The sequence below is a fragment of the Elaeis guineensis genome, chromosome 6 (assembly GCF_000442705.2).
Source record: "Elaeis guineensis isolate ETL-2024a chromosome 6, EG11, whole genome shotgun sequence".
NCBI classification, from domain to species: Eukaryota; Viridiplantae; Streptophyta; class Magnoliopsida; order Arecales; family Arecaceae; genus Elaeis; species Elaeis guineensis.
Window position 1 is genome coordinate 132,532,017 of NC_025998.2, and position 23,843 is coordinate 132,555,859.

The window sequence follows — 23,843 nt, forward strand, 5'->3', positions numbered from 1 at the left end:
GAAAATTGCAACACTCACCCTCCTCTCCATAATACGTAGAGAAAAGCAGAGAGGTGGTCGGGGATCTCAAAGCAGGCCACTCAACAGGCAATTAGAAATTGATAACCGATAGACACGCGGCAAGCTCTCCTTGCCCACACCCGAAGACCAATTATTGGTTGGACCTTTTCTCTCATTAACATCGATTTAATCCTTTTTCCTGCTTAACAATACCCGCTATGATGTATTTAATGCTTTTTAACTAATAAATTATCCCTGAGCCACTGTGAACCAATAATTTCTCTGCCCGAAATGGTTTAAAGATACTTTTAGAAAGGTAGATTACTTTGGACCGGAATCTAGGTGTCAATAATGTAGTCAAGGTCTTTTTAGGGAAGGTGGATTTCTTGGACCGGCATCTGGATGCCAATAGTGCAGTCGAGCTCTTCTTTGTGAAGGGCTCCTTTTAGGGAAGGTAGATTACTTGGGAGCGGAATCAAGGCATCAATAATGCAAATAATTCAGTCATTTGGCACAATACTAAATCCATTAGCTTAGTGCTATGTATTATAAAATAGAGCACTTCTAAGCCAGATATAATACGAATACTCGAGGGAATGACTCTTATTTCGGAGAGAGAGGTGCAAGCTGAGATAACAGTCTTTGACATGTTAGACAAAGAATGATACTTCTATAGCAGGAATAATCTTTAATGAAGATTGGGAATATGTCCTGAAGATATCATAATATGCCAGTTTGTTGTATAATTAAACAATAATTTTGAACGAATTGGTCCAGCCATGGCATTTCTTTAAAACTATTTTCCACTCCAAAATCCCTCCCTATGCCATTTTAAGCTTTTGAACAGAACATATATACATAAAGTTTTGCCTAACCTTAAAATATAGTATGAAAGATAAGAAGAAAAGATGCAGCAGTTTTATAGACATTAGAAGATGAAAATTACTAATATATGATGGGCCCAGAGTTGTCATTTCCTATCCACGAAGTCGACAGCCTGAACTCTGGAGGCATTTGCCAAAAAATGTCACGATTATTGGCAGAATGGTCTCCAGGCGTACAAAAGGGGGCGTAATAGACCACCAGAGATATATAAGAGGGCATAAACAATGTAAAGCACAGAAAGTCTTTATCTTTTGCTTCTTCCACAGTTCAGAACTCAACTCTCCAAAATTTAGACCGCAAGCTTTTTCCAATCATCCACCAAATAAGTATGTACCATAGATGCATCAATGGCAAAGATAAATGCCTACCATCAAAATGAGACATTTGACATATAATTACAAATCAAAATTTTCCAGCACATGCAGTTTGATTTTGTCTCTGTAATGAGACGATCTAGTATGGCAGCAAGGAGAGAATTATCCTTCAACATTTTTGATAGACTGGTCCTACAAAACCCCCAATATTTTTGAAAAATATCTTTGCTGATATCATGTCCAACCTCCATAGGAGCAGATATTTGATAGCAAAGCAGGATAAACTGTGATTGAGATCCATGCCAGCCTATAAAGAATGGCTAAAAATATTATTCATTATGCACCTGTAAGTGAATGGAATGGCATAATGTACAGATCCAGTGGATGTGATGTTCGACTGCATAAATTCATTCAGCAATTGGCCAAGCGAAAGTCTTTGCCACTGCAAAGGTCAGAAAAATTCTGTTAACAAAGTTGATAGAAATGAAACCTTAAAATTCATATTAACCTCTGAGAATATATTTCAAAGACAGAAAAGAAAAGCAACCAAACCTTGTAACAATCGGTCAGCTACAACTAATGCAGGCAACAACCGTTCAAATCCAAGAGTCCAGGGATCAGAACTACATGGGGTATTTCATCCATTACACACTATCAACACTAGATTGCTGTGAAGGATGGCTAAGCAATAGGCATGCATATCAACATAGCATATAATATGTTTTAAGAGGCTACTTGCATGAAAGTAGAACCTTATTAAGTCCATTCACGCATGCGCATGAATGCATGGTATAAACATATGTATGTAAAGGCACGGGCATTTCATTGAGGTTGATTTACACTCTTGTTCAGGTCATCTTATAATGGCAATTTCATGTAATAGTTGATATCACAGGAAAGCATTTGCATGAAATCTAAGAAATTTAGTTACAAGAAAAAAGAAGCACATGATACCCATGGCAACTAATCATAACTACTGGTGACTGCATAGGGGTGTTTTTCCAGTCTGCAGCATTCAGTTATCTGATCTGGTTGTCATTGCGCCTTGTAATCTTCGTTACACCTAACAAGGCATTATTCCATCTACCAGGGTCATTTTTATAGGTTAACCTAGTCATCTGCTCATACAATGATATAAATCTCAGATCATCCTTCACAGCTACCAACAAGCTTTTCTCCAGTGATCCGCTTTTACCGTCCTACCAGATTTCCCTTATCAGAGTCATCTTTTATTGGACATGCAACCTTCAATGCATGGCTGGAACTGTAATAGTGTAGACATATAAAGTCATTGCCTCTATCATCATATTGCAGTTTGCCTGCCACCATGGTGCGCATATGATGCATTTATTGTTTGGCTATTGAACTAAGCAACAACATCCTCTTTTCCAGTTCTGGCTAACTTTTCCTTCCACATAACTTTGTGCATATACTGACCTTCCTTGGTTAGCTTATTTCAACTATTAAGATAAATGCTCTAGTTAACATGCATCAAAGTTGAGAGCATGAAGGTATACACAAAGCACACACAGTTCATATGATGAGCAGATCACAACCACTGCCGAAAGTGGTCTCCAGGCCAATGGATAAATGGAACAGGTCATAAACAAATCACCAGAAACAAAGAACATAAATCTTGTGAAGGACACGAAGCCTTCATGCTTAGCACCTTCTACAGCAAAGGTCTGGAATTCTGGTTTTCCTAAAATACAAGCTTTTCCATATTCACCTAAAATGCGATTCCAACCAGTAAACTTTCCAAGTACATCCCAATCTTTTACCAGAAAAAAATCTGGACAACAAACACTTCAATGGCAACAATCCAGAGCAAATACCAGAAAAAGAGATCCTTAAATCTAATTATTAGTGGAAAATTTCCGGAAGATGCAGTTGCTTTGGATGTGTAGTAAGACTCGCATCAAATATGGTTTTGAAAGGAGAAAATTATCTCTCAACATGTTTTATAGACTGATCCAACAGAACCTCCAAGATAATTGGAAAAGATAAATATATGTTCCACATCCCCCAGTTCTTTGAAGCAGATGGTCAGTAACAAAGGAAAGCAAACTTTAAACAAGATACATGCCCACTGAAAAGAATGCACTAATATAGTAACCAGTATGTCTCTATGCGAATGGAAGGGCACAAGCAGAAGACAAGTGCATATTACTCTAGGAGTATGAATTCATCTATTAATTGGAGATGTGGAAATCTCTGCCACTGGAAAGATTAAAAGTTTGTGAACAAATATTTATAGACATAAAAACTAGAATTTTAATCAAGCCAAGTATACAACAACTAAAACTTATGCAGGGCAGTAGCCACAAAATACCAACAGTCTATAACACTAAACTGGGGGTTTCATCCGTCAAACACATTAAGCAGAAGACTGAAATCGAATGAAGACCAAGCAAAGGAAACACATCTCAATGCAGTAAGCAAACATCTCAAAAGGTGACCGCATGAAGTTTGTAATCAGGTCTAATCTAGTTTGTAAAGAGAATAACTAAACTTTCATGTTAAAGTGTTTTTCTGCTAACTAATTAATCAGCAAAAATTGGTTAACTAATCTACTTAAGTTGTTCTTAGAAAGTTGCTCATGAATACCTCAGCTTCACCTCGAAATTAATTGAGCCACGCTCAAGATAAACTTAAGCACAACTCTACTTATTCTATAAGCTAAATGGAGATAACAAAAGTAAGATTGCACTCAAAATCTGTATCAAAACAAGTAGACATGGACACCGATGTAAATGACCAAAGGTACTAATTATAAGCTTTTATCTTATAATAGCTGAATTCAATCATATCCTGCCAAAGGTGATGAAATAAACAAGAAAGGAACACAAAATTCAGTGCCGCATGTGAAGTAGAGAAAGATTCCTCAATTCTGTAATTTATCAAAGTTTCCAATTAACAACAGAGAAAAATTATATCAAGCATATCTCTATATTTTTATCAAGAAATAAAGGATCAATGAGTTTATAACAAGCATGTGCAACCCAATTTTAACAATCTCAAGAGTATCATGAAGTTGGAGAGAAATAATGAACAAATTTCGATCCACTATCCGAAGAAAGACACAAAAAAGGGTACATCCACAAGCAGCAGTAAGCAAATCAAGTAAGACTCACCTTTTGACGAGGCCTGGACTACCACAACATGCATCGTCATATTGTTAGGTGGGAGTGTCAGATGAAGAGGGCAGAGCTTCCCATTCACCGGATTTCGGTAGCACACAATTATATCGCTGAAATTTGTTTCCTCCTCCAATTTGTGGGTCAACTCCTCCACGCTTGGCCCATTGAAAACGAAGGAAGATCCCTCGAAGCTCTCATCCAAGTTGCCATCATCATCTGCGAGGTAGTAGTGGATAGTCCGACCCTCCACTTTGCGCGGCGACCCAGAAAAAGAAGATGATGACTGCCAGCAGAAAAGCATTCAAAATTTATCTATAAATAGTAAAATGAAGTGATTCAACTCCAATTAAGATCGAAACAGCACAATGAATGCCGATTAAAGAACAAATTTGAGGTGCGAAAAAGGAAAAAAAAGGGAAAATTAATGCAAGCTCAAGACCTATGATCCAAATCAGCACCACGACAGAAAAAAAAAAAAAATGCAAATTTGACGTCAGTGAAGATGAATAATACAATTTCGAGAACGATTAAGAATTTTCTGATGGAGATTCCAAGGAGAAAAGGAGAAGAGCAAGAGACCTTCATCTTGGACATCTTCGGGGACATGTTGGCGGGCGAGGAAGGTCTGTTATGGTCGGCCGGCTGATACGGCATGCGGGGAGAAGCAGAGGGGCTGGGGATTATGTCGATGACGTCGACGTCCCACAGAATCCAATCCTGTGTGGCGGTGCGGTGGGGGATATCGTGGGTGACGGAATTGCGCCATGGCGGGAGGCCGCCGTTGGCGCGGAGGAAGTGGCCGTAGCGGGTCTTGAGCTTGGCCTGGACGCCGTCGCGGATGGGCTCCCACTCGACGGAGGAGTCGAGGCGGGGGGGCACGGTCTGGAGGACCTTGCGGCCGGTGACGCCGAGGAGGAAGGGCTCGTTGCTGGCGGTGAGGTAGCGGCCGTAGAGGCTCTTGAGGCGCAGCACCGGGGCGGGCGCGTCCACGATCTCAACCGTCCATCGGACGTTGCGGGACGCCCCGTTGCGGTCCTGACGCACGTGCTCCTCGTCATCGTCCGCCATCAAATACTTGTCGTGGTGGCTCCGCAGCCGGACCGCCTTCGCCCTGTGGAACAAATCCATCTCGCCTACCCCAAGAACCGATCAGACGGCCCGATATCGATGACTCCAAATCCCAGTTCTTGACTGAAGCCAAGAAAAAGAAAAGGAAACGATTGAAAGAGGAAGGAAGACAAGAAATCGAAGAAGAAAAGGAGAGGAGGAATGAAATGGATATCTGGAGATTGACTGGGTTCTGAAGGAAGAGAGAAGAACGAGAGGGGTTCTAGAAAGGGGGGGTTCGTTTGGTGGGAAAAAAAAAGGAGGGGGGAGGGAAGGGAAGGGAAGGAGAAGGAGGGAGTAGATCGATTTTGACGCGGAGATGAGGAAAAAGGCGAAGAGAAGGAAGAGGACTTGGACTCCCCCTCTTTCTGTCCGCCTTCTTTCTCCCTTCGGCTCGCCCGCTCGTTTTAAATACGAAATCGAATTTTTTATTTTTGGGCAGGACGCCGGCTGAAGGGGATGTTTCAGTCCAATGAATGTTAATAATGAAGAAAAATGGTCATGTTCAGCAGGGATCGCGACCGTTGGATCGCATCCTGCACAGCTCTCAAAGCATTCCGAGGGAAGGTGGATCCTTCTTTCGCGCGAAAGATACAACCACTATCCGTTGCGCATCGCCTCAAAATTGGACAGGGTCCACATAGACTGCCCAGGGTTCGTGAGCCACGTCAGATGAAAGCAACCTGGGGAATCTCGAAAGGAAAGAGGAGCTCGGCAACGGTTGCGTCCTGGCGGAGGAAAAGATGGACCGGTCCAACAGTCACTCGCCAGGTTACCCTCAAGATAAAAACAGAAATGGAAACCCATCCACTTATTCACCGCACACGTATGGGATTTGGATCAGGAAGATCCAATTCATCTAATAATAATTTCTCAATGAAACAGATTGGTCGTGGCCGCATGCTCGTCGATGGTGTCTCGTTGCTGGTTTTCCCTACCAACGATTCCAACAAATCATAACAAGTTCCCACGCCACTTGGAAAATATCTTTCTTCATTTTTTTTTTTTGGTAGAATAAAATATCTTTCTTAATTTGATTGAGTTTATCTGTAAATGTTTTTACAAAAATATTCCAAGCAAAGGCACCAGAGTTAATTGAAAATTTTTTTTTTCAAAAAAAAAAAAAAAAGGCACATGTTGAGGATCACGATCATGAGCATGAAATATTTAAACAATGAAAAATACACATTTTTCCCTGTAGTATCTCTAGGAATTAGAAACCCTAACACAAAAAGAAAGAAAATCAAGCAAATTCATTGTTGAATTGTAAAAAAAGAAAATCCTGAGTCAACTAAAAATGCCAAAAAAAATCACAAAAAATCTTAGATATCATATATGATTATAAGATATTCCTCCAGCATCTCTATTCATTGACTTGACTTCTTCTCATCCAATACTGATGCTTTCACTATTATTATTTTGCCTGGTTGACGATATCTAAGATGATGATGGCTCCAACACCCTCTCCCCCTCATCATTGCTGCCTCCTCCAATCGATTTGTTGCCCCTTTGGTGACTCGTTGACCAAGAAGCATAGCATCAACGTCCATCTGTTCCTGCTGGTGGACCAATGCTCTGATTACCTAAGAATGATCTGTCCCAAAGCGAGAAACAAATAATGACATTGTTAGAATAAACTAACAAGGGTGAGAAACGGCTCGCTGTACTAAAGTAACGATATCATATCATAGGTTAGAGAACCTGAGAGAAAGAGGGAGGAGGAGGAGCAAATCAGTCCCGCTTATTATTTCAGAATCAAAACGGACATTATGCTGATCATTGGGTCACCAGTCTAACCACTGGATCAATGTGTCAGGCCAAAAGCATGATAAAACAAACACTTTAAATTGAACACATGGTACTCGAAAGTGCATTTTATCATGGAAATCAACTAAAACAATTGATCTCATTGGTAGGGAGATTTTTCCTATTTACCCGAGGTTGAGGGTTTGATCTAATGCTCTTGTATTTTGGTGAGGATTTTATTGATAGAATGAGTCACGAACTACCCAGATCTCCCTCAAGCTGATGAACTCCAGGATTTTCTGTGGGTGAAATCGGGTGGATTGCAGATTTAATCCAACTATTGAACTAAGAATAATTTTTTGTGCATTGTGGACGGTGTAGTTCCGTACATACCGTCTGTGATGATTTGCTCATAAGCTAACTACAGGGCGCAGTATTTAAATTTTTTTTTTTTTTTGAATTTGTATTTGAATGAATCATTACAAATAGTACATGAGAATTGTACCATCTGCAGTGTACAAAGAATTATTCATGGAACTAAAACTGATATAGGCCAAGTCATTGAATTTTCAGTCCGGTAGTCCATTCCAATCTGGTCCAATCTCGGCATACGAGGTCTCAGGACCCGTCAAATCAACCCAAGCGTAGGAGATTATTACTCTATAGCTATTGGCCGTTATGTTTAGTAATGCGTACACGAAATGCCAATATTTAGTGATGCGTACAACGGTACAAGCAATGCCAAAAGAAAAAAAAAAAAATCACCCACCGTTGGATCACCCATCGCACAGCTTTCAAAGCGCTCCAAAGTCCGTCATATTCATCCATCGGCATGATCCGACGGTGATTGCGCATAGGAAGGTGAATCCTTGTACTCGTCAAGTAGCAACCCTGCAGGGGGCTGGTCAAACCCAGTCACAATCTGAACAAACTGAAGCTTCGAATCCAGTCGAACTAACGAGAGAAAATTGGACCTCTCATAAAATTAAATTACATCTTTGCCTATCATTTTGTTTTTGTTTTTCATGAGATCATCTCATCCGCTTTGTGCAGGGCATGGGGATACCCATGATGATGTTGTAAATAGATTGACGTGTCCTGACGATAAGTCCCATGATATATCCAGTGTTTGCATAAAAAATGTTAGGTGCACTTTACACCCACAGAAACGCACGCACGCACGCACGTGCCCACACGTACCATAATGTCCCATTTAATTATCTTTTAAATTAGGATTAAAGTTGGATCATATACCAATATGACCGTATTAATATTTTTTTGTGTGATGAATAAAATATGGCACTAGTATTAGCTAAATGCAAAAAATTATATCCATATTTATTCAAATAAATATGAATATAAATTAAAAATTAAAAATATAGATATAAATATGAATATAATTTAGATAATTAAATTTTATGATCATATAATAAAATATTATTAAATAAAAATAAATCTAATTAATACATATTAATATAATTATATATTTTTTAAAAAATTAATAAATATTATATAAAATTAAATAAAATTATAAATAAAATTAGACATTCAAATATATATTAAATAGTTGTTTATTATATCCATATTCTTTTTTTTATAGACATGGATATTAGCTAGATGCTCAAATTTTTATTCATATTCGAATAAACTTAGATACGGAAAAGATGTAGACAGATATTTTAAGACCGCTCTCACCTGTATTTTAAATCTTAAATTCTAATTGAGGTTTAAAATTGGTTAAATTTATTTTTTATAGTAATTCTAACCTATTCTATACTGAGTTAAGTTCTTCTAATCATAAAATTTATCGATATTTTTAAAAAATAAATATTTATTCAAACTTCATATTACATCAATTCTGTTGATGAATAAATTTTTATAAATATAATTTTTAGCAAATAAGAATACAAACAATCCATATAATTCAAAAAATATGAATTTTATGTTTTATAGGCTTAAATGTGATCTGAGAAAAACAATTCACCCTCTTCTACCAAAAAAAAAAAAAAAAAACAATTCACCCTTGCATACCTTTTGGCAGTTCTACCGCGTCCTTATGATCTCCTCCTGAAAGCAGTGAAACCTCAGCTTCCTCTCTCGTCCACACGCTGATCTCCAGCCCAATCCTCATCCTTAACCCTGTCATCCATTGCTCCATCCGCCATGCTTCCAACTCCGCCACCTCCCGACCATGTCCTCCTCTCTCTCCTCCGCCCTCTCGCCACCACCACCACCTCCTCCTCCTCCCTCTCCATCGGACTCACCCCGCCACCGCCATCACTTCCTCCCCTTCCTCGCCGCCACCTCCACCGCCGACCTCCCCTCCGCCCATCTCCCCCACCCACCCGCCCCCACCACCTCTTCCTATAACACCCTCATCCGCTCCCTGTCCCGCTCCCGCGACTGCAAGCCCCTCGCCCTTCGCCTCTACCGTCGGATGCTCTTCGACGGCACAGCAGCCCCGCCAGACAACTTCACCTTTCCTTTCGTCCTCAAGGCCGCTGCCTTCCTCTCCGCCTTCTTGGAGGGCACCCAGATCCACGCCCACATCCTTAAGCTCGGCTTCGCCTCGGATACGTACGTCTGCAATAGCCTCATCCATTTCTACGCCTCCTGCGGCCGCAATCTCTCGCTCGCAAACTGTTCGATAGAATGCTCCGAAGAACGCGCGTCTCTTGGAACGTTACCATCGACGGATACGTCGCAAATGGGGACTACGACACCGCCTTGGACCTCTTCAGAGAGATGCAGAGATCGTTCACACCGGACGAGTACACTCTTCAGAGCGTCATCTGCGCTTGTGGGGGAATCGGGTCTCTGTCTCTGGGGATGTGGGCTCATGCCTTTATATTCAAAAACTTTGATGACAAAGTGGTGAATGATGTTCTGATAAACAATTCGTTGCTCGACGCGTACTCAAAATGCGGGTCGATAACCATCGCTCGTCAAGTGTTTGACAGAATGCCCACGCGGGATGTGACCTCGTGGAATGTGATGATTCTTGGGCTTGCAATGCATGGCCATGTCGATGAGTGCTTCGAGGCCTTTGCACGAATGTCGGAAGTGGAGAAATTGAAGCCCAATTCGATCACATTCGTTGGCATCCTGAGCGCATGCGACCATGGAGGTTTGGTGGATGAGGGTAGAAAATATTTTGATTCGATGGTTACCGAGTTTGGGATTGAACCAAGAATTGAGCACTACGGCTGCATGGTGGATCTTCTTGCTCGAGCGGGGTTGATAGATGAAGCTCTAGACCTTGTGTCGAACATGCAATGCAAGCCCGATGCAGTGATTTGGCGGAGTCTTCTCGATGCTTGTTGCAAGAGAAATGCAGGAGTTGAGGTCAGTGAGTCGGTGGCCAGACGGGCTCTAGAATTTGAGGATGTCGGCACCAGCGGTGTTTATGTTCTCCTGTCGAGAGTTTATGCCTCGGCAAACCGGTGGAATGATGTAGGTTTGGTTCGGAAGCTAATGATTGATGAGGGGATCAGAAAGGAGCCAGGCTGCAGTTCGATCGAGATGGATGGTGTTGTTCATCATTTTCTTGCTGGCGATACCTCGCATCCTCGATCGGGAGAAATATATGGGATGCTTCATGAAGTAGAAAACAAGCTTGCATTGGTTGGGTATAAACCGGACTCCTCGCAGGCACCAATGGTGGCTGAGTTTGATGATGCGAAAGAAGACTCGTTACGCTTCCACAGTGAGAGGCTAGCTATAGCTTTCGGGCTGCTTAACAGGGCGCCAGGGACCCCAATTAGGATATTGAAGAACCTGAGGGTGTGCAGAGACTGCCACGCCATTACTAAACTGATTTCACAGGAGTACAATGTGGAGATCATCGTGAGAGACCGAACTAGATTTCACCATTTCAGAGATGGTTTGTGTTCTTGCATGGACTATTGGTGATGGTTGGAGTCAAGTCTTATTACATAACGAGGCTCAAGCTGCTAATTGCGGGAGTCATTGTTGAGTGGCTGAACGAGTCTCCGATAAAATGAAATAAAACTGTAAACAAACGTCTATATGATCTGCACTGAATATAATCAGAATGCTGACGGTTTAATATTGGTTTAGTTGAGGAGGATTGTTTCATGTTGCATAAAATTAGATTGATATAACGAAGAGACATGAGCTGCAGCTAATGGCGTGACGAGGTCGACAACCATCCATTGAGCAATTCGGTTGACTCGAGGTAGATTTTTATGGTGTCAGATTTTATGTAGATATCTCTATTAAGCTTATCTGGCTGTCCTTACGGTAAATGTAGATCTGCATTGTTTAGCTTTAGGTAGCATTTTATTACAGAATAAATTTCAAATGGATAAGAATTTATCCAGATAAGTTTGGAGGTATTGGATTTATTTTACGAAGAGAAATTTTGTGAGTTTGATTGGAAGTATCAATGTTATGCATTAAATTTCTCAATGATTTGGATTTTATGAAAGGATGGAATAATCTTCCGCTTTTGTGTAGATACAGAAAAGGGTAAAATGATGTAGATAATATTTTTTCGGATTTATTTTCGTATCCAAATTGATCCAAATATAAATAAAAATATAAAGATCCGACTAATATTTATATTCATAATCGTAAAAATAAAATAGATATAGATAGAGATAGATAATTATGCGATCCATATCCAAATATCCAAATTTATCTGTAATCCTACATAATACTATATAATATTTATTAATTTTTTTTAAAAAAATATACAATATATAAATATGCTATTGATTTGATTTATCATTAATATCTTTGATTCTATAGTTATAAAATTTAATCATCCAACTTATATTCATAATTATATCTATATTTTTAGTATCTAATTATATTCGTATCTATTTAAAATAAATATAAATATTTATATATTTAAAATCTCCATCCATCGTGACCTGGCACTACGATGACGATCCTCCATATGCCTCTGTTGAGAGATATTAGAATAGCCAACAAGTCATGATCATATGAGCTCCGACAACCGTGCCAAAGAAATTTAAAATCTTCCGACAAACTCAAGATGTGTAAGCTATTATTCTCTAACAACCTAAACGCACTTTCATGACCCCTTAGGGAAAGAATAGCACATGTTTTCCAAACGACGGATACCCATCTTTATCTATAAATTTCAAACTCTATGAGACCCTCCAGATAAATGTACATTTGCTTTGCATACCATCTTCCAAAGATCATTTCATCCCTCCTCCTCGACTCCAGCTCAACGATCTAAGCTAGATTATCTTTCGACGGCAACAGATATAAATTTTTACATCCGAATAATATCCCATCTATATTTATATTTCTCAAACAAAAAAATATGATATCACTATGCTGACAACCAACCAACCGGTATCCAAAGAGCAGATAAAGATGTGTAATTGGAGGATTACTTCCCTTATTTTGCAGTATAAGCTTATTCTACGAAAACAATGAAATAAAATTGTACCCTCCCTTCATCCACTCCCGTCAGGGCATAAGCTAAAGAATGTTTGACGATATAACAACAAGGCCTTGTTCCATAGCTACCAAACAATACCTTAACATGGTAAACTAGTTAATGTGTCCTATACCGTGCTCCCGCCTGGAGATTCGACTCTTAGATTTGTACCAAGCTTACAGTGGTTGCGGACTCTGGGTCACACATTCAAGCTTCATCAAGCAAAACACCCTAGAAGGCCGTTACGGTGGCAACCGGGTTCCATCCATTCAAAATTTTAAACAGACTCCCTCCGCGCACCGTTAAATTTGGCATTGTGTCGTACAATGTCAGAGGAGAGAGTAAAGTTTTACCAATTCTAAGAACCCTGGTGGATGATAAGGTGGACGAGATATTTTTTTATTCTCAACGCGGAACAAATTTTTTAGGTTGGGACGAGCCACAGTAAACTGTGCGTGTGTCACCCATGTGGCTCATGCCAAAGAGACCCACACCCTGTCCACAATAGGAATGAACCCATGGGCAAGGCAAACCGCACCTTGCAATAAATGATGCCACCCTTAATGGCATTCCTTTCAACCAAATCAAGTTGTGGGGGACGTGCAGAGCTGCCATACCATTGGCCAATCCGTGAGAGATCAACCAACGAACAAGAGCACATGGGCCTGCCCCTTGTATTTATCTCTTTCCTAAAGGAAGGGCTGCTACCCACGCTCAAGAAAGAAAACAAAAATGACAACTGATGAATCAGAAGGGAGACAAAATGCCTACGGATACAAGCAAAGGCAGAACCACTGATCAAAATAGGAAAAACGGGGATAAAGCTATCGTCCAAATATTATCAAGATGTAGTAATGTAGGTCATGGTATAGGACGGTGATGGATTACAGGTAGATAAGAGCCACTCACTTAATTTACTCCAGCAGCAGAACTAATGGATATCTCCGATAGTGCGACTGAGATGTTCGCCATCCCTATGGTGCCAAAACGTTGACCAATCACACAGTGTAGGCTTGCTGAATGGTGTCGATATCCAAGCCCTTCAGCCTCACGACAGACTCCACATGTCCCTTTAATGTGTGCAATTCCCTCAGCCTGCAAACATGCGGAAGAAAGATTCAGCTCCCTGAATCAGCCTGAAGTAAATTTGCACTGCTAACTATATTTAGTATTGCACATGCCATATAGCACCAACTGTGAAACTCTAACAACTAATTATGGTGTTAGAGGGGGTGGGTTACAGTCTCAACAATGACAAGTCTGATATTGGTCAAAGGAAGTCACTGAAGCAGTGCGTCAGCAACCAGTGTATTGGATACCCAACTGGTATAAAAACCAGTGGAATGTGAAAATGTAAACTATGCTCTTGCCAGCGACTGTGGTCCTACCTAGCAATCTCAGCTCGCCTTTTGGCCTCTTCCGCCAATTGATTAAGTTCGGTGAAGTTGGTCCTCTCACTAAACATCTTGGTGTCAGGAGGGTGCAGCCCATGCAGTGTTCTCTGAGCATGTGCCCACTTGAGCTCCCTAGCTTCCTTTCCAAAGTCCTTCTGCCTTGTAAATGCAATCTGCAGGAAGAAATTATCCCAGCAGTCAGAGAGGAGATGCATACCATAAAAAGAATGTCCATCATTGAGTTCTGTATTGCAAATTACTCTTTGTTCGATGACAAGATCCCATGCCCTCCCGCTCAGAGCATAGCGGATTAGGAACTTGATTATATCAAGTGGAAAATAGAAGATGATGTTATAAAGCCAGATGACACCTGCCCAGCCCCATCCAATCCCTTTGATTGCAGCAAATCCCCAGTCAGCATACACGGCTATCAGCGTAGCAATCTGCATGCGCGCATGATAATACATGACTCCATAATTCTAAGAGATTAGTCTTTTCAGGCATATGATCCATGTAAGATAAAAAACTCACCAGCTGAGCAACCAAGAAAGCAGTAACAAGCAACAAACCAGGCCGCTCAACAAAGGACCAACTGCGGGATCGCGTCACAAATATGAGTGCCTGACTAATGGTACTCACTTGCAGGTAGACAGCAGAGGCAAGTTTCTGAAAGTCATCCTGAGCTGTTTTCTCAAGGCTTTCAACGTGGAATACCCTCTGATCAATTATCAAACCAACCATCAAGGCACAAAAAAAAAATAGGACCCTAATTGTAGTGATTTAACAAGAGTGCACAGATCCCAGGCTTTTTAAGGCACAAAAAAATCAGAATCGTTCATTTTAAATGCATTGGAAGCTTTCAGAAATATTATTCAAATGCACTGGAAGATTTAAGTCGATTATAGTAATGATTTCACAGTCGGCAAGGAAAAGGTGATGACAGAAAGGTTTTTGACAGGTTTTGCTTTGTCATAAAGAAACATAGTCATTATACCGGAAAGAAGTTAGTCTTGTATGCAGCCCAGAAGAAAATGACTGTCATCATTGCCAAATAACCACCAAGGATGATTCCAGTTGCAAAAATCTCAGACAGCTTCCAACTGTCAGGCTGAGGAGATGGTTTCACCCTATCCTTTGATATAGTCATTATGGTACCTAATCATGCCATAAAAGAGTGTCATTTAGAGAGGAAGAGTAGTGCAAGTGTCAAAATTGGAAATGATTAGCATAGTCAACCAGCGCAGCAAGAAGATCTGGCTAATCAAGCAGTAAATAGCAGGAGCAACATGAAACCATGCATTGGCTAGATAGAGGGGCCATAAAATATTACCATCATTGAGGATTGCAATGATAAGGACCATAAATGGTGGGAAGTCGAACTTCCAAATGAGAGCGAGCAGCATGAAACCGAGCTGTTGAAATAAAAATGTGAAGTGAGGGCAACTCTGATTGCTATCACTACTTACGGATGTCCGGAAAACTAATATTTGTCTTCTTTAAAAAAACTAAATTAAAGACCTGTTTAGACATTCTGGCAGCTAATTTACATGGTTATCTTTCATGTAAGAAGAAAGTTTGAAACAATAATGCAGAATGACAAAGGAAGCCACAAGCCAGGGCCTGTGGACGTTAGTAGATCCACAATCCTAAGATTTTGGGATCTCGAAGTTTTCTCCCAAAAACTTAGGATTTAAAGAGCAACAAACTCTTCTGATTCCTCACACTTCTCTTCCCCTGCCCACAAAATCCACTTCCACCAAAAAAAAAAAAAAGGGAACACCATATGCATTGCTTTGTTGGTTACTCCCTAAGCATTTCTATCATATCCAATTGACACAATTTATAATGAATTCTAGATATGCAAACTGATGCTACTTAGCCCAGTGCATGCAACCAACTGGTTAACAGTGCATGTAAGATGGTTAAACATCAGCAAACAGCTAATAAAACCAACAGAAAATATGCAGTTTTAATCCTGACCACTAAATAAGAGGCAGATTTAGACAATCCAGCCAAGTCATAATCAACACTTGAACAGGAATCAATCTCACTTAGAAGCAGTCAGTACTGCCACAAATATTAAAATAAGAATAGCACATAAAACATACCACAATACGGATTGTAATTGAAACTGCATAGATCTGCAACACATAAAAACAATTTATCAAAACCAGCTCAGACAAGTACAGAAGAAGACAAAATCAAGTTACTCAATGTTAATTGATGGATGACTCTATTAACTGATGAATATAGGCACAACTTACAGTGTAGTTTTTCATTCTCTGAAAAATAGCACGACTGGTCAGCACAGCACTGATAATGACACTTAGACCGGGTTCTGTAAGAACAATATCAGAAGCGCTGCGAGCTGCATCAGTTGCATCAGCAACTGCTATCCCAATATCAGCCTTCTTTAGGGCAGGAGCATCATTCACACCATCACCAGTCATACCACATATATGCTTCCTCGCTTGCAAGCGTTTAACAATCTCATACTTGTGCTCTGAAAATTGAAGGCATAATGCAACATACTTTACAAATTTACTCCCAACTAAAAATCAAAGAACCAACCAGCTTTTAGATATCAAAAGACCAGTGATGGTACCTGGAAAAACACCAGCAAAACCATCAGCCTTCTCTATTAGTTCATCAACTGGCAAAGCAGCTATTGACTCATCCTTGTTGTGACCCAGTAAAGCAGATGAGGGATACATGTTTGTACCCATCCCCAAACGACGGCCAGTTTCCTTCGCTATGGCCAACTGATCACCTGATTGAAATGGAAAACACCTTCATAAGTTGGGCAAATGTCACCGAACATTTAAAATGCACCAAATTAACTTACAAATACCAAAGAAAACAGGCCTATCTTCATCAGCAATATTGAGGGGAAAAATGTTTGATCCATAGAACTGACTCAACCTCTAAACATTATCTCAGGAAACATTATGATGCAAGATTTTCCTTAGGCATAAGTGATTTACATATATGAGACATGTTCATAATTTACATATATGCAGAATGTTTTCTATAAAATGTTACTCTTCAATAAAAGGGCAACATAAAATGAAAATCTTCATTGTACCCAGTATCAGGGAGACACACCCAATCTATGGATTCATTTGGTCGGAGTATGTCAAATTATGAGGTAATCCGACAATTCTAGGGAATCATTCATACAAGAAAATGAATGTAGAGAAAAATAAATTTTACCCCATTTGGATGGAGGAAAAATTACACCAAAGACTGGTACTTGAAAAAGATTACTACATTTGGTTGGATGTAATCTTATAGTAATCTTATATGGAAATATTACGAAATTTTCAACAATGTCCTTGAAGTAATAACATTTTTTTTGTTCAATCCATTTGTTGGCCATTTATGGCCCACTTAAATGAAGGCTGTCAACAAGGATCGCCAATTCAAAACCGAACCCCATGTTGGTTGGTTGGTGGTACGAGTCAGTATGCCCTCCATACTGGACCGTACCAAGCCTGAACCAACACAGAAACGAGGGATGAACCGGGGAGAAAACAAGAGAAAAGAGAGAAGGGAGGAAAAAAGAGGAAGGGAAGGAATGGATGGCCGGTGGAGACGCCTACAGTGGCCACCAGAGGGTCGCGAAGGCCACTGAGGCCTCCCAAACTTTGCGGTCCTCCACGAGAGAAACTAAGAAGAGAGAGAGGGGAAGGCAGTGAGGAGGCCGTCGGGCAGCCCAAAACCCCATGTGGTAGTTCGGCTAACCATGGCTGTCAATATAGGTCATTTTGAATTTTGAAATATATTTACATAGGTTAATAAATATTTTTAAATTAGTTACATACATACATACATACATATATTAGAAAATATATTTAAAATCAATTTATAAATATTTTTAAATTATTAAGTAAATTATTTATGGAAAAAAACTACCTTCCTGGTGGTATTTGTTTTACCTTCTCTCTCAATAAAATAGCATGGGACCCACCATTTATTTAACCATCTCTTTCATCTTCTTTTCATACCAAACATGGTCATCTAACATAGGATTTATTTTTCTATATGAGATTATTCCCAACCAAACAAACCCTAAATACCATCATAGCGCCCATGAAGTATAATAATAACATAAAAATATTCTGCATACTGTTATTCAGTAATTACTTGGTCAACAAATTTGAGAAGTATGAGAATCTGTCACATCCAACAAAATGGTAATTGACAAATATTTTAATTACTGCTGATATGGTAGTAAAAAAATATAACAGAAACTAACTAAGAAAAGTAAGGTTCCAAAGTGATAGCTAATTTGGCATGTGTTTGTGATGCCTCTAGCATTAAGTAAATTGTAAAGCCATAAGTTCTATTCGACTTGAACAGCAAAGCCAACCATTCACCTTCCCAAATGAAATACTTCCATTGGTCAATTTCTAAAAATTAATTCTGAATCTTAATAGCTGGAATTTTCTACCAAGGGTAACACACTCACTTCAAAATCTTCCAAGAATCCTGAACATGTATTTGCTTCCTAGGTACTTCCATACTGGTGTTTCAGAAATACATCAGGAATGCAATTATCCAGGTTCAAAAATGGAACCTCTCCCGATGCACACAAGGAGAGGGGTTCCAACCAGTCTGACCAAATCCTGTTGGCATAGATGAAGACTTCTTGCTGACTGAAATCTTCCTGAGGTAATACTAGCATTATTTTCCAGGATGATTTGTTTCATGATAATGATATTGTGTCTCAGCATACAAGTAACTCTGAATTACAAACAAATATTTTTGACAAAAATCAGACTCATACATATTTAACAAGAAAATATTTTGGAGAGAACAGTCCATCAACAATTCAGTTTGCCAGAACATTTTATCTAATTTCAGTACTTTACCTTTTATAATTCATCAGGTTTTTTAGAGATTATTAAGATAATTGAGAGACACCTATAGACTTTAAGTGACACACAACTTTATAATCCCCTGAGCACACTAGATTATTTATTCTCAATTATCTCTCCAATAGTCATCTTTCTTCTGTTCAATAAACTATGAACGAAGTGCACCGCAGAACACCGGGTGGACCAAGATGCAAACATAAACTGAAGGGTGGCCCACTTGAGCTAGAAAAGGGCCACCTACGAAATCCAAAATAAACAGTAATCTGCGGCTTTGCCACTTTTAGATTTGTGCAACCAACAAAACCATTTTATGTCTGCACTTTATAACTTATAAGACTTAACTTTTTTCAGGTGCTCAAGAAAAGTAGCTCAAGTTGGAGTGTTCTAAGCATCTTGATCTGTTTGAGCCATTGGCTTCCAGAGGACATGTGGTGCTCCACTAATGAAATATTTTGGAAGGACTTGTTACCAGAAGCAATTAAACACATTAGATGATATCCTGATTGCACATATTAGCAATGTCCTGGTCAAGATCAAGAATCCTTTCAAAGAGAGCTTGCAATTATGTATTTGATTTTGTCAGAATACCCTGACAATGACTTTACAGAACCAAGATTGCCATGAAATAGAAATTGGACATCAACAAATTAGCCTATATTAGACAAAGCAATTCTGTATGAGAGAAACCAGACCGGTGATCATTTTGACATTAACACCCAGGTTGAGTGCCCTCCGAATTGTTTCTGCACTGTCATGTCTTGGGGGGTCAAAAAGTGGCATGAGGCCAATGAACTGCCATGAACCTCCTGGACTCTCTTTCCTTCCTTCTGGAACTTCCTGCACATTAACTCAAGTAAATCATAATCAGAACACATAAACGCATACGTCAAATATGTGAATGGCCATACAACAAAGGTTTTCATCTCGGCGGAGATCTCAGTTTGTTTTGGTGTCAGGCAACCCCTGATAAGATAAATGGAAAATCTTGGCCCCAATTATCTTGGCCAATATAAGCCAACAACATCTAAGATATCAACCAATACAACATAAACATATCTGACAGTGTTTTTCAATGACATTACCTCCTTGAATAAAGTTTTTAATGAATGAATTTCAAAGCAATGCCTAAAATTAGTTGCTGATCTCAGTTTTTTCCAAATTTTATGACCTTTTATCATGGCCAAGACAAACTGATATTTTAGTTCATCTTGGTCTAGGACACCCACCAAAATGAGATGACTGACTTCTCAGCTTTAGAGACTTTGCCATGTCAGTGTAATATGAATCGAAAGAAAGAGGTATAGAACCAGGACAGCACTTCTCTCACCTGATATGCAACAGCAAGCGAGCGAAGCCCCCGCTCAGCAAATTTATCAATCACAGCATGGACCCTACGCTCTATCTCTGACTTGTTAAGTGCAAGATTTAGGATCTGCAGCATGGTTACAAGAAATGAAGTTATAAAAGGAATGCCTATAACAAGATAGTCATCAAACTCAAGAGACCAGTACCTGTTCTGGGGCACCTTTGCTGACACGATGCATTTTCCCATCACTATCGATATATGTCAGAGCAGTCCTTTTGTCAGTAGGATTAAACGGCAGAAAATGCACCTCTTGAATACCAGCACGTGCCTTTGAAAGGCAATCGCATAAGAAAGAAAAAGCGGATAAGAAATAATGCTTCCAAAGGAATTGCCAAAGGATGTGTAATTCCAGGTTTCAACTTACCTCCTTTGGGTCGGCAAGCATGTTAACTATAGCAGTGTCTATAGCATCTTGGTTCTCAGTTCTTGAGGCTCTAGCAGCCATTAGAATTACAGTGTCTGGGGTTACACCTTTTGCAAAAACCTGAGAAATAAAATCAAGTGTGTGCATGTGTCTAGTGAGTAACAGTTTCAAAGAGACACGAACAAATCCTGTTAAGTCGCTATTTAAAATGATTTAATACCCAAAGTCTCGAGTCTGACCTCAACAAGGTTCTTGTCCACTGTTAGCTTGTTCAGAGTAAGAGTTCCTGTTTTGTCACTGCAAAGCACATCCATGCCAGCCATTTCTTCAATTGCAGTCATTCTCTTTGTAATGGCTCCCTACATTGATTCCCAACTTCCTTAGAATCAAGTGATTCAATGAAAAGAGAGTTCAATTCAAAAACTGAAATCTCAGAGGCAATTTAGATCATCTTCTCAAGAACTTAATCCTAAGGGAAATCTTCAGCCTCCACAGCCACTTTTCCAATCATGTCATGTTTTATATATAAAATGCTACATCTGAACTGGTTTTACCAATAATAGTATACCTTGATTCCAATCAAACATGTCATGCACAACAAACAGTTCGCATGCATCTAAAACCACCACAGCACCATAATCTGAACTGTCTGTAAAGTAAAATTTATTCATCCAAACCTGCTGAGCCAAGCGATGAGAGCCAATTGCCATAGTGACAGATAGAACCGTGGGCATGGCTATGGGGATCCCTCCAATGAGCAGAACCAAGAGATTATCAATTCCAGGGCGATAAGGCCTGTCTTGGATCGGATACATAACAATAATCTCGGTACACATTCCCATGGCAATCGAACAAATGCAGAAATTCCCTATAGCAGTCAAGACCTGAATAGCAAAGTACAAGCAATATTAAAGACCATATCTTTCTGAAATGAAAGGAAAATGCAAAATTCATACAGATAGATTAGATTTTCCTAGCTTGCCTTTTGGAAGTGTCCAACTTGGTTCGTCGAGTCCACCAGATGTGCAGCCTTGCCAAAGAAAGTGTGAACACCTGTAGCAATAACGACAGCCTCGATCTCACCCTGCTTGCACGTGGAACCAGAGTATACACCATCACCGGGACCTTTGGTAACCGGCAGCGATTCTCCGGTAAGAGCAGACTACAAAATATGAATCAAGTACAAAATTAGAAAGCTCAAAAATTAGTCCACTTGAGTCGGTCGTGATTCGAGCAAAATTAGGCACAAGACAGGATGGCGGGAACCTGATCAATTTTCAGCGGATCTCCATCAAGGAGACGGGCATCCGCAGGGATGATATCTCCAAGCTTGATGCTAATAATGTCCCCTGGAACAAGGATAGCCGCTTCCTCCTCTGTCCACCTGCCATCCCTGAGCACCTGTTGTTGTTGTTGTTGTTTTTTTTTTTTTTTTTTTTTTTTAATTAAAAAAAAATAGACACATGAGTGTTGAAGTTCTCGTGACAAAGATAATTTCCTAGCTTTAAATAACTTAAGAATTGTCAAAATTCTTGCATTTCATGCTTTTGGAAGTAAAAAAGAGATGGATAACAAGGACAGGATGCATGTGTTAAAAAGAAAGAAAGAATAGAATTCATGTGGAATGGAGAACACGGGAACCTTGGCTTTTGGCGCGAGGCGGGCCATGAGGGCCGCCGCGGCGTTGCCAGCGTTGTTCTCCTCGATGAAGCTGATCGTCGAGTTGATCAGAAGCAGGGTAATAATCCCTACGAAATCCTGCCAGTCTGGGGGCTTCCCCTGTTGAACAGAATCAAGAACCCAAATGGGTTCATCACAAGCAAAAAAGAACAAAAAAAAAAATCAGATCATGGTGTTTCCAGGTCTCACCCCTCCATTCGCGAGGGCGATGGCCATGATGGCCGCGGCCTCCATCACCCACGACAGCGGATTCCACATGAACCCCAGGAATTTCAAAATCTTGCTCTCCTGCAACCACAAACATATTCAAAAAAACAAAAAATCAACAACTAGAAAAAGAAAAAGAAAAACACATTGAAGAGGGTTGTCTCACAAATCTATATCAGTAAAGGTAGTGAGCAAAAGAAAGGAGGAAGAAAGAGAACCTTCTTTTCCTCGAGCTTGTTGTGGCCGAAGATGGCGAGCCGCTCCTCCGCCTGCTCTGTTGTCAGCCCCTCCCGCGTGCATCTCAGATTCTCAAATACCTCCTCCAAGGGTATGTTCTCCTGCCCACCATCCCCCATCAAACAACAGAAAAAAAAAAAAAAAAAAACAAAACAAAACAAAACAAAAAAGCGCTCCAATCAACAACACAAAACAGCAAAACTAAGAAAAAATAAAGGAAAAAAAAAAGGAACTAAGAGAGAAGGGATCGGTGGGTTCACCAAATCGACAGCCTCCTTGAGGACGGCCTCCAGCGTCGCCGCCTTATCCCCCATAGTCTGAACCCCTCGCCAATCCCTCTCTCCGTGCGTGTTTCCTACCCTACCGCTGCCAAGGCTGCGGCTGAAGCTTGTAAATCAGTGAGAGCGGCGAAATGACAGTGAGTGGAAATCCACGCAACCCAGACAGCTTAAAGAGGGGGAAAAAAAAAAAAGAGGGTCATAAAAAAAAAAAGGAGTAGCGAAAGGACGAGATTTCATTTAAAAAACTGACGGAAAGGTGGGGAACCACCCCGTCGCTTTATGCACGAGCCCCCAGACCGCCAGAAGTCCAGTTTTTCTCAAACACGTAGACCTACGTCTACGACACTGACATATGACCGAAAATCGGGCCTTTGACGGAGGCCTACGAGACCCTGGCCTTAGCGACACCCGTACGTCGATTCCCGCCAGAAAGCCTTTTTTTTATTTGGCAAGAAGAGGCGGTCACCACCCTCCGTCTCTCCCGTGTCCTTGTCCCTGAGACACGACGCCCTCTTAGGCGCACTAATCCTCTTCTCAACCAACCTTACCTGCTGCAATTTCTCTCGACCCATCTCCCATCTTCTCCGATCTGCCATATTTACTCCACGATGATCTCCATCGCTGCCTATTTAAGCCATTTCCCGTCCTGTTCCTCTTCGTCTCGGAGCGATGCATGGTTCATGACCCCATATCCCCTTCTTCTCCATTTCTTCAGGTTTGAGATCGGGTTTCCACGTGGCTAGACTTTACCAATGTGGAGCCACATCAGCAATATCTGACTTCATTCATCTCGGACACGGAC

The 23,843-nt window shown here is 40.3% G+C and overlaps 3 protein-coding genes across 4 annotated transcripts; 1 reads left to right on the forward strand and 2 right to left on the reverse strand.

Moving 5' to 3' along the window:
* Positions 1–1,173: 1,173 nt before the first annotated feature.
* On the reverse strand, positions 1,174–5,840 carry LOC105046425 (uncharacterized). 2 transcript variants are annotated; one of them, XM_010925004.4, is made up of 3 exons: positions 4,919–5,836; positions 4,334–4,622; positions 1,174–1,641 (listed from the first exon to the last, which is right to left on the reverse strand). In XM_010925004.4, the coding sequence occupies exons 1-3, from the start codon at positions 5,465–5,467 to the stop codon at positions 1,607–1,609; spliced, it is 873 nt and encodes a 290-aa protein (XP_010923306.1). In that variant the 5' UTR covers positions 5,468–5,836; the 3' UTR covers positions 1,174–1,606. The 2 variants fall into 2 exon arrangements, with proteins under 2 accessions (XP_010923306.1, XP_073116013.1); XM_073259912.1 differs by lacking the exon at positions 1,174–1,641 and adding an exon at positions 1,709–1,822 and having other exon boundaries at positions 4,919–5,840.
* Positions 5,841–9,256: 3,416 nt separating this feature from the next.
* LOC105046423 (pentatricopeptide repeat-containing protein At1g59720, chloroplastic/mitochondrial) lies at positions 9,257–11,220 on the forward strand. Its single transcript, XM_010925002.4, is given in 2 exon segments — positions 9,257–9,810; positions 9,813–11,220. Coding segments are annotated over 2 exon segments (1,719 nt in total). The 5' UTR covers positions 9,257–9,383; the 3' UTR covers positions 11,105–11,220.
* Positions 11,221–13,436: 2,216 nt separating this feature from the next.
* LOC105046422 (plasma membrane ATPase 3) lies at positions 13,437–23,205 on the reverse strand. The gene is made up of 21 exons (XM_010925001.3): positions 23,021–23,205; positions 22,742–22,861; positions 22,506–22,604; positions 22,278–22,415; positions 21,903–22,037; positions 21,619–21,798; positions 21,314–21,520; positions 20,876–20,995; positions 20,637–20,756; positions 20,418–20,540; positions 20,234–20,338; positions 19,599–19,743; positions 16,632–16,796; positions 16,291–16,529; positions 16,135–16,167; positions 15,357–15,438; positions 15,021–15,181; positions 14,558–14,743; positions 14,287–14,469; positions 14,021–14,199; positions 13,437–13,727 (listed from the first exon to the last, which is right to left on the reverse strand). The coding sequence occupies exons 1-21, from the start codon at positions 23,072–23,074 to the stop codon at positions 13,631–13,633; spliced, it is 2,871 nt and encodes a 956-aa protein (XP_010923303.1). The 5' UTR covers positions 23,075–23,205; the 3' UTR covers positions 13,437–13,630.
* Positions 23,206–23,843: the final 638 nt, after the last annotated feature.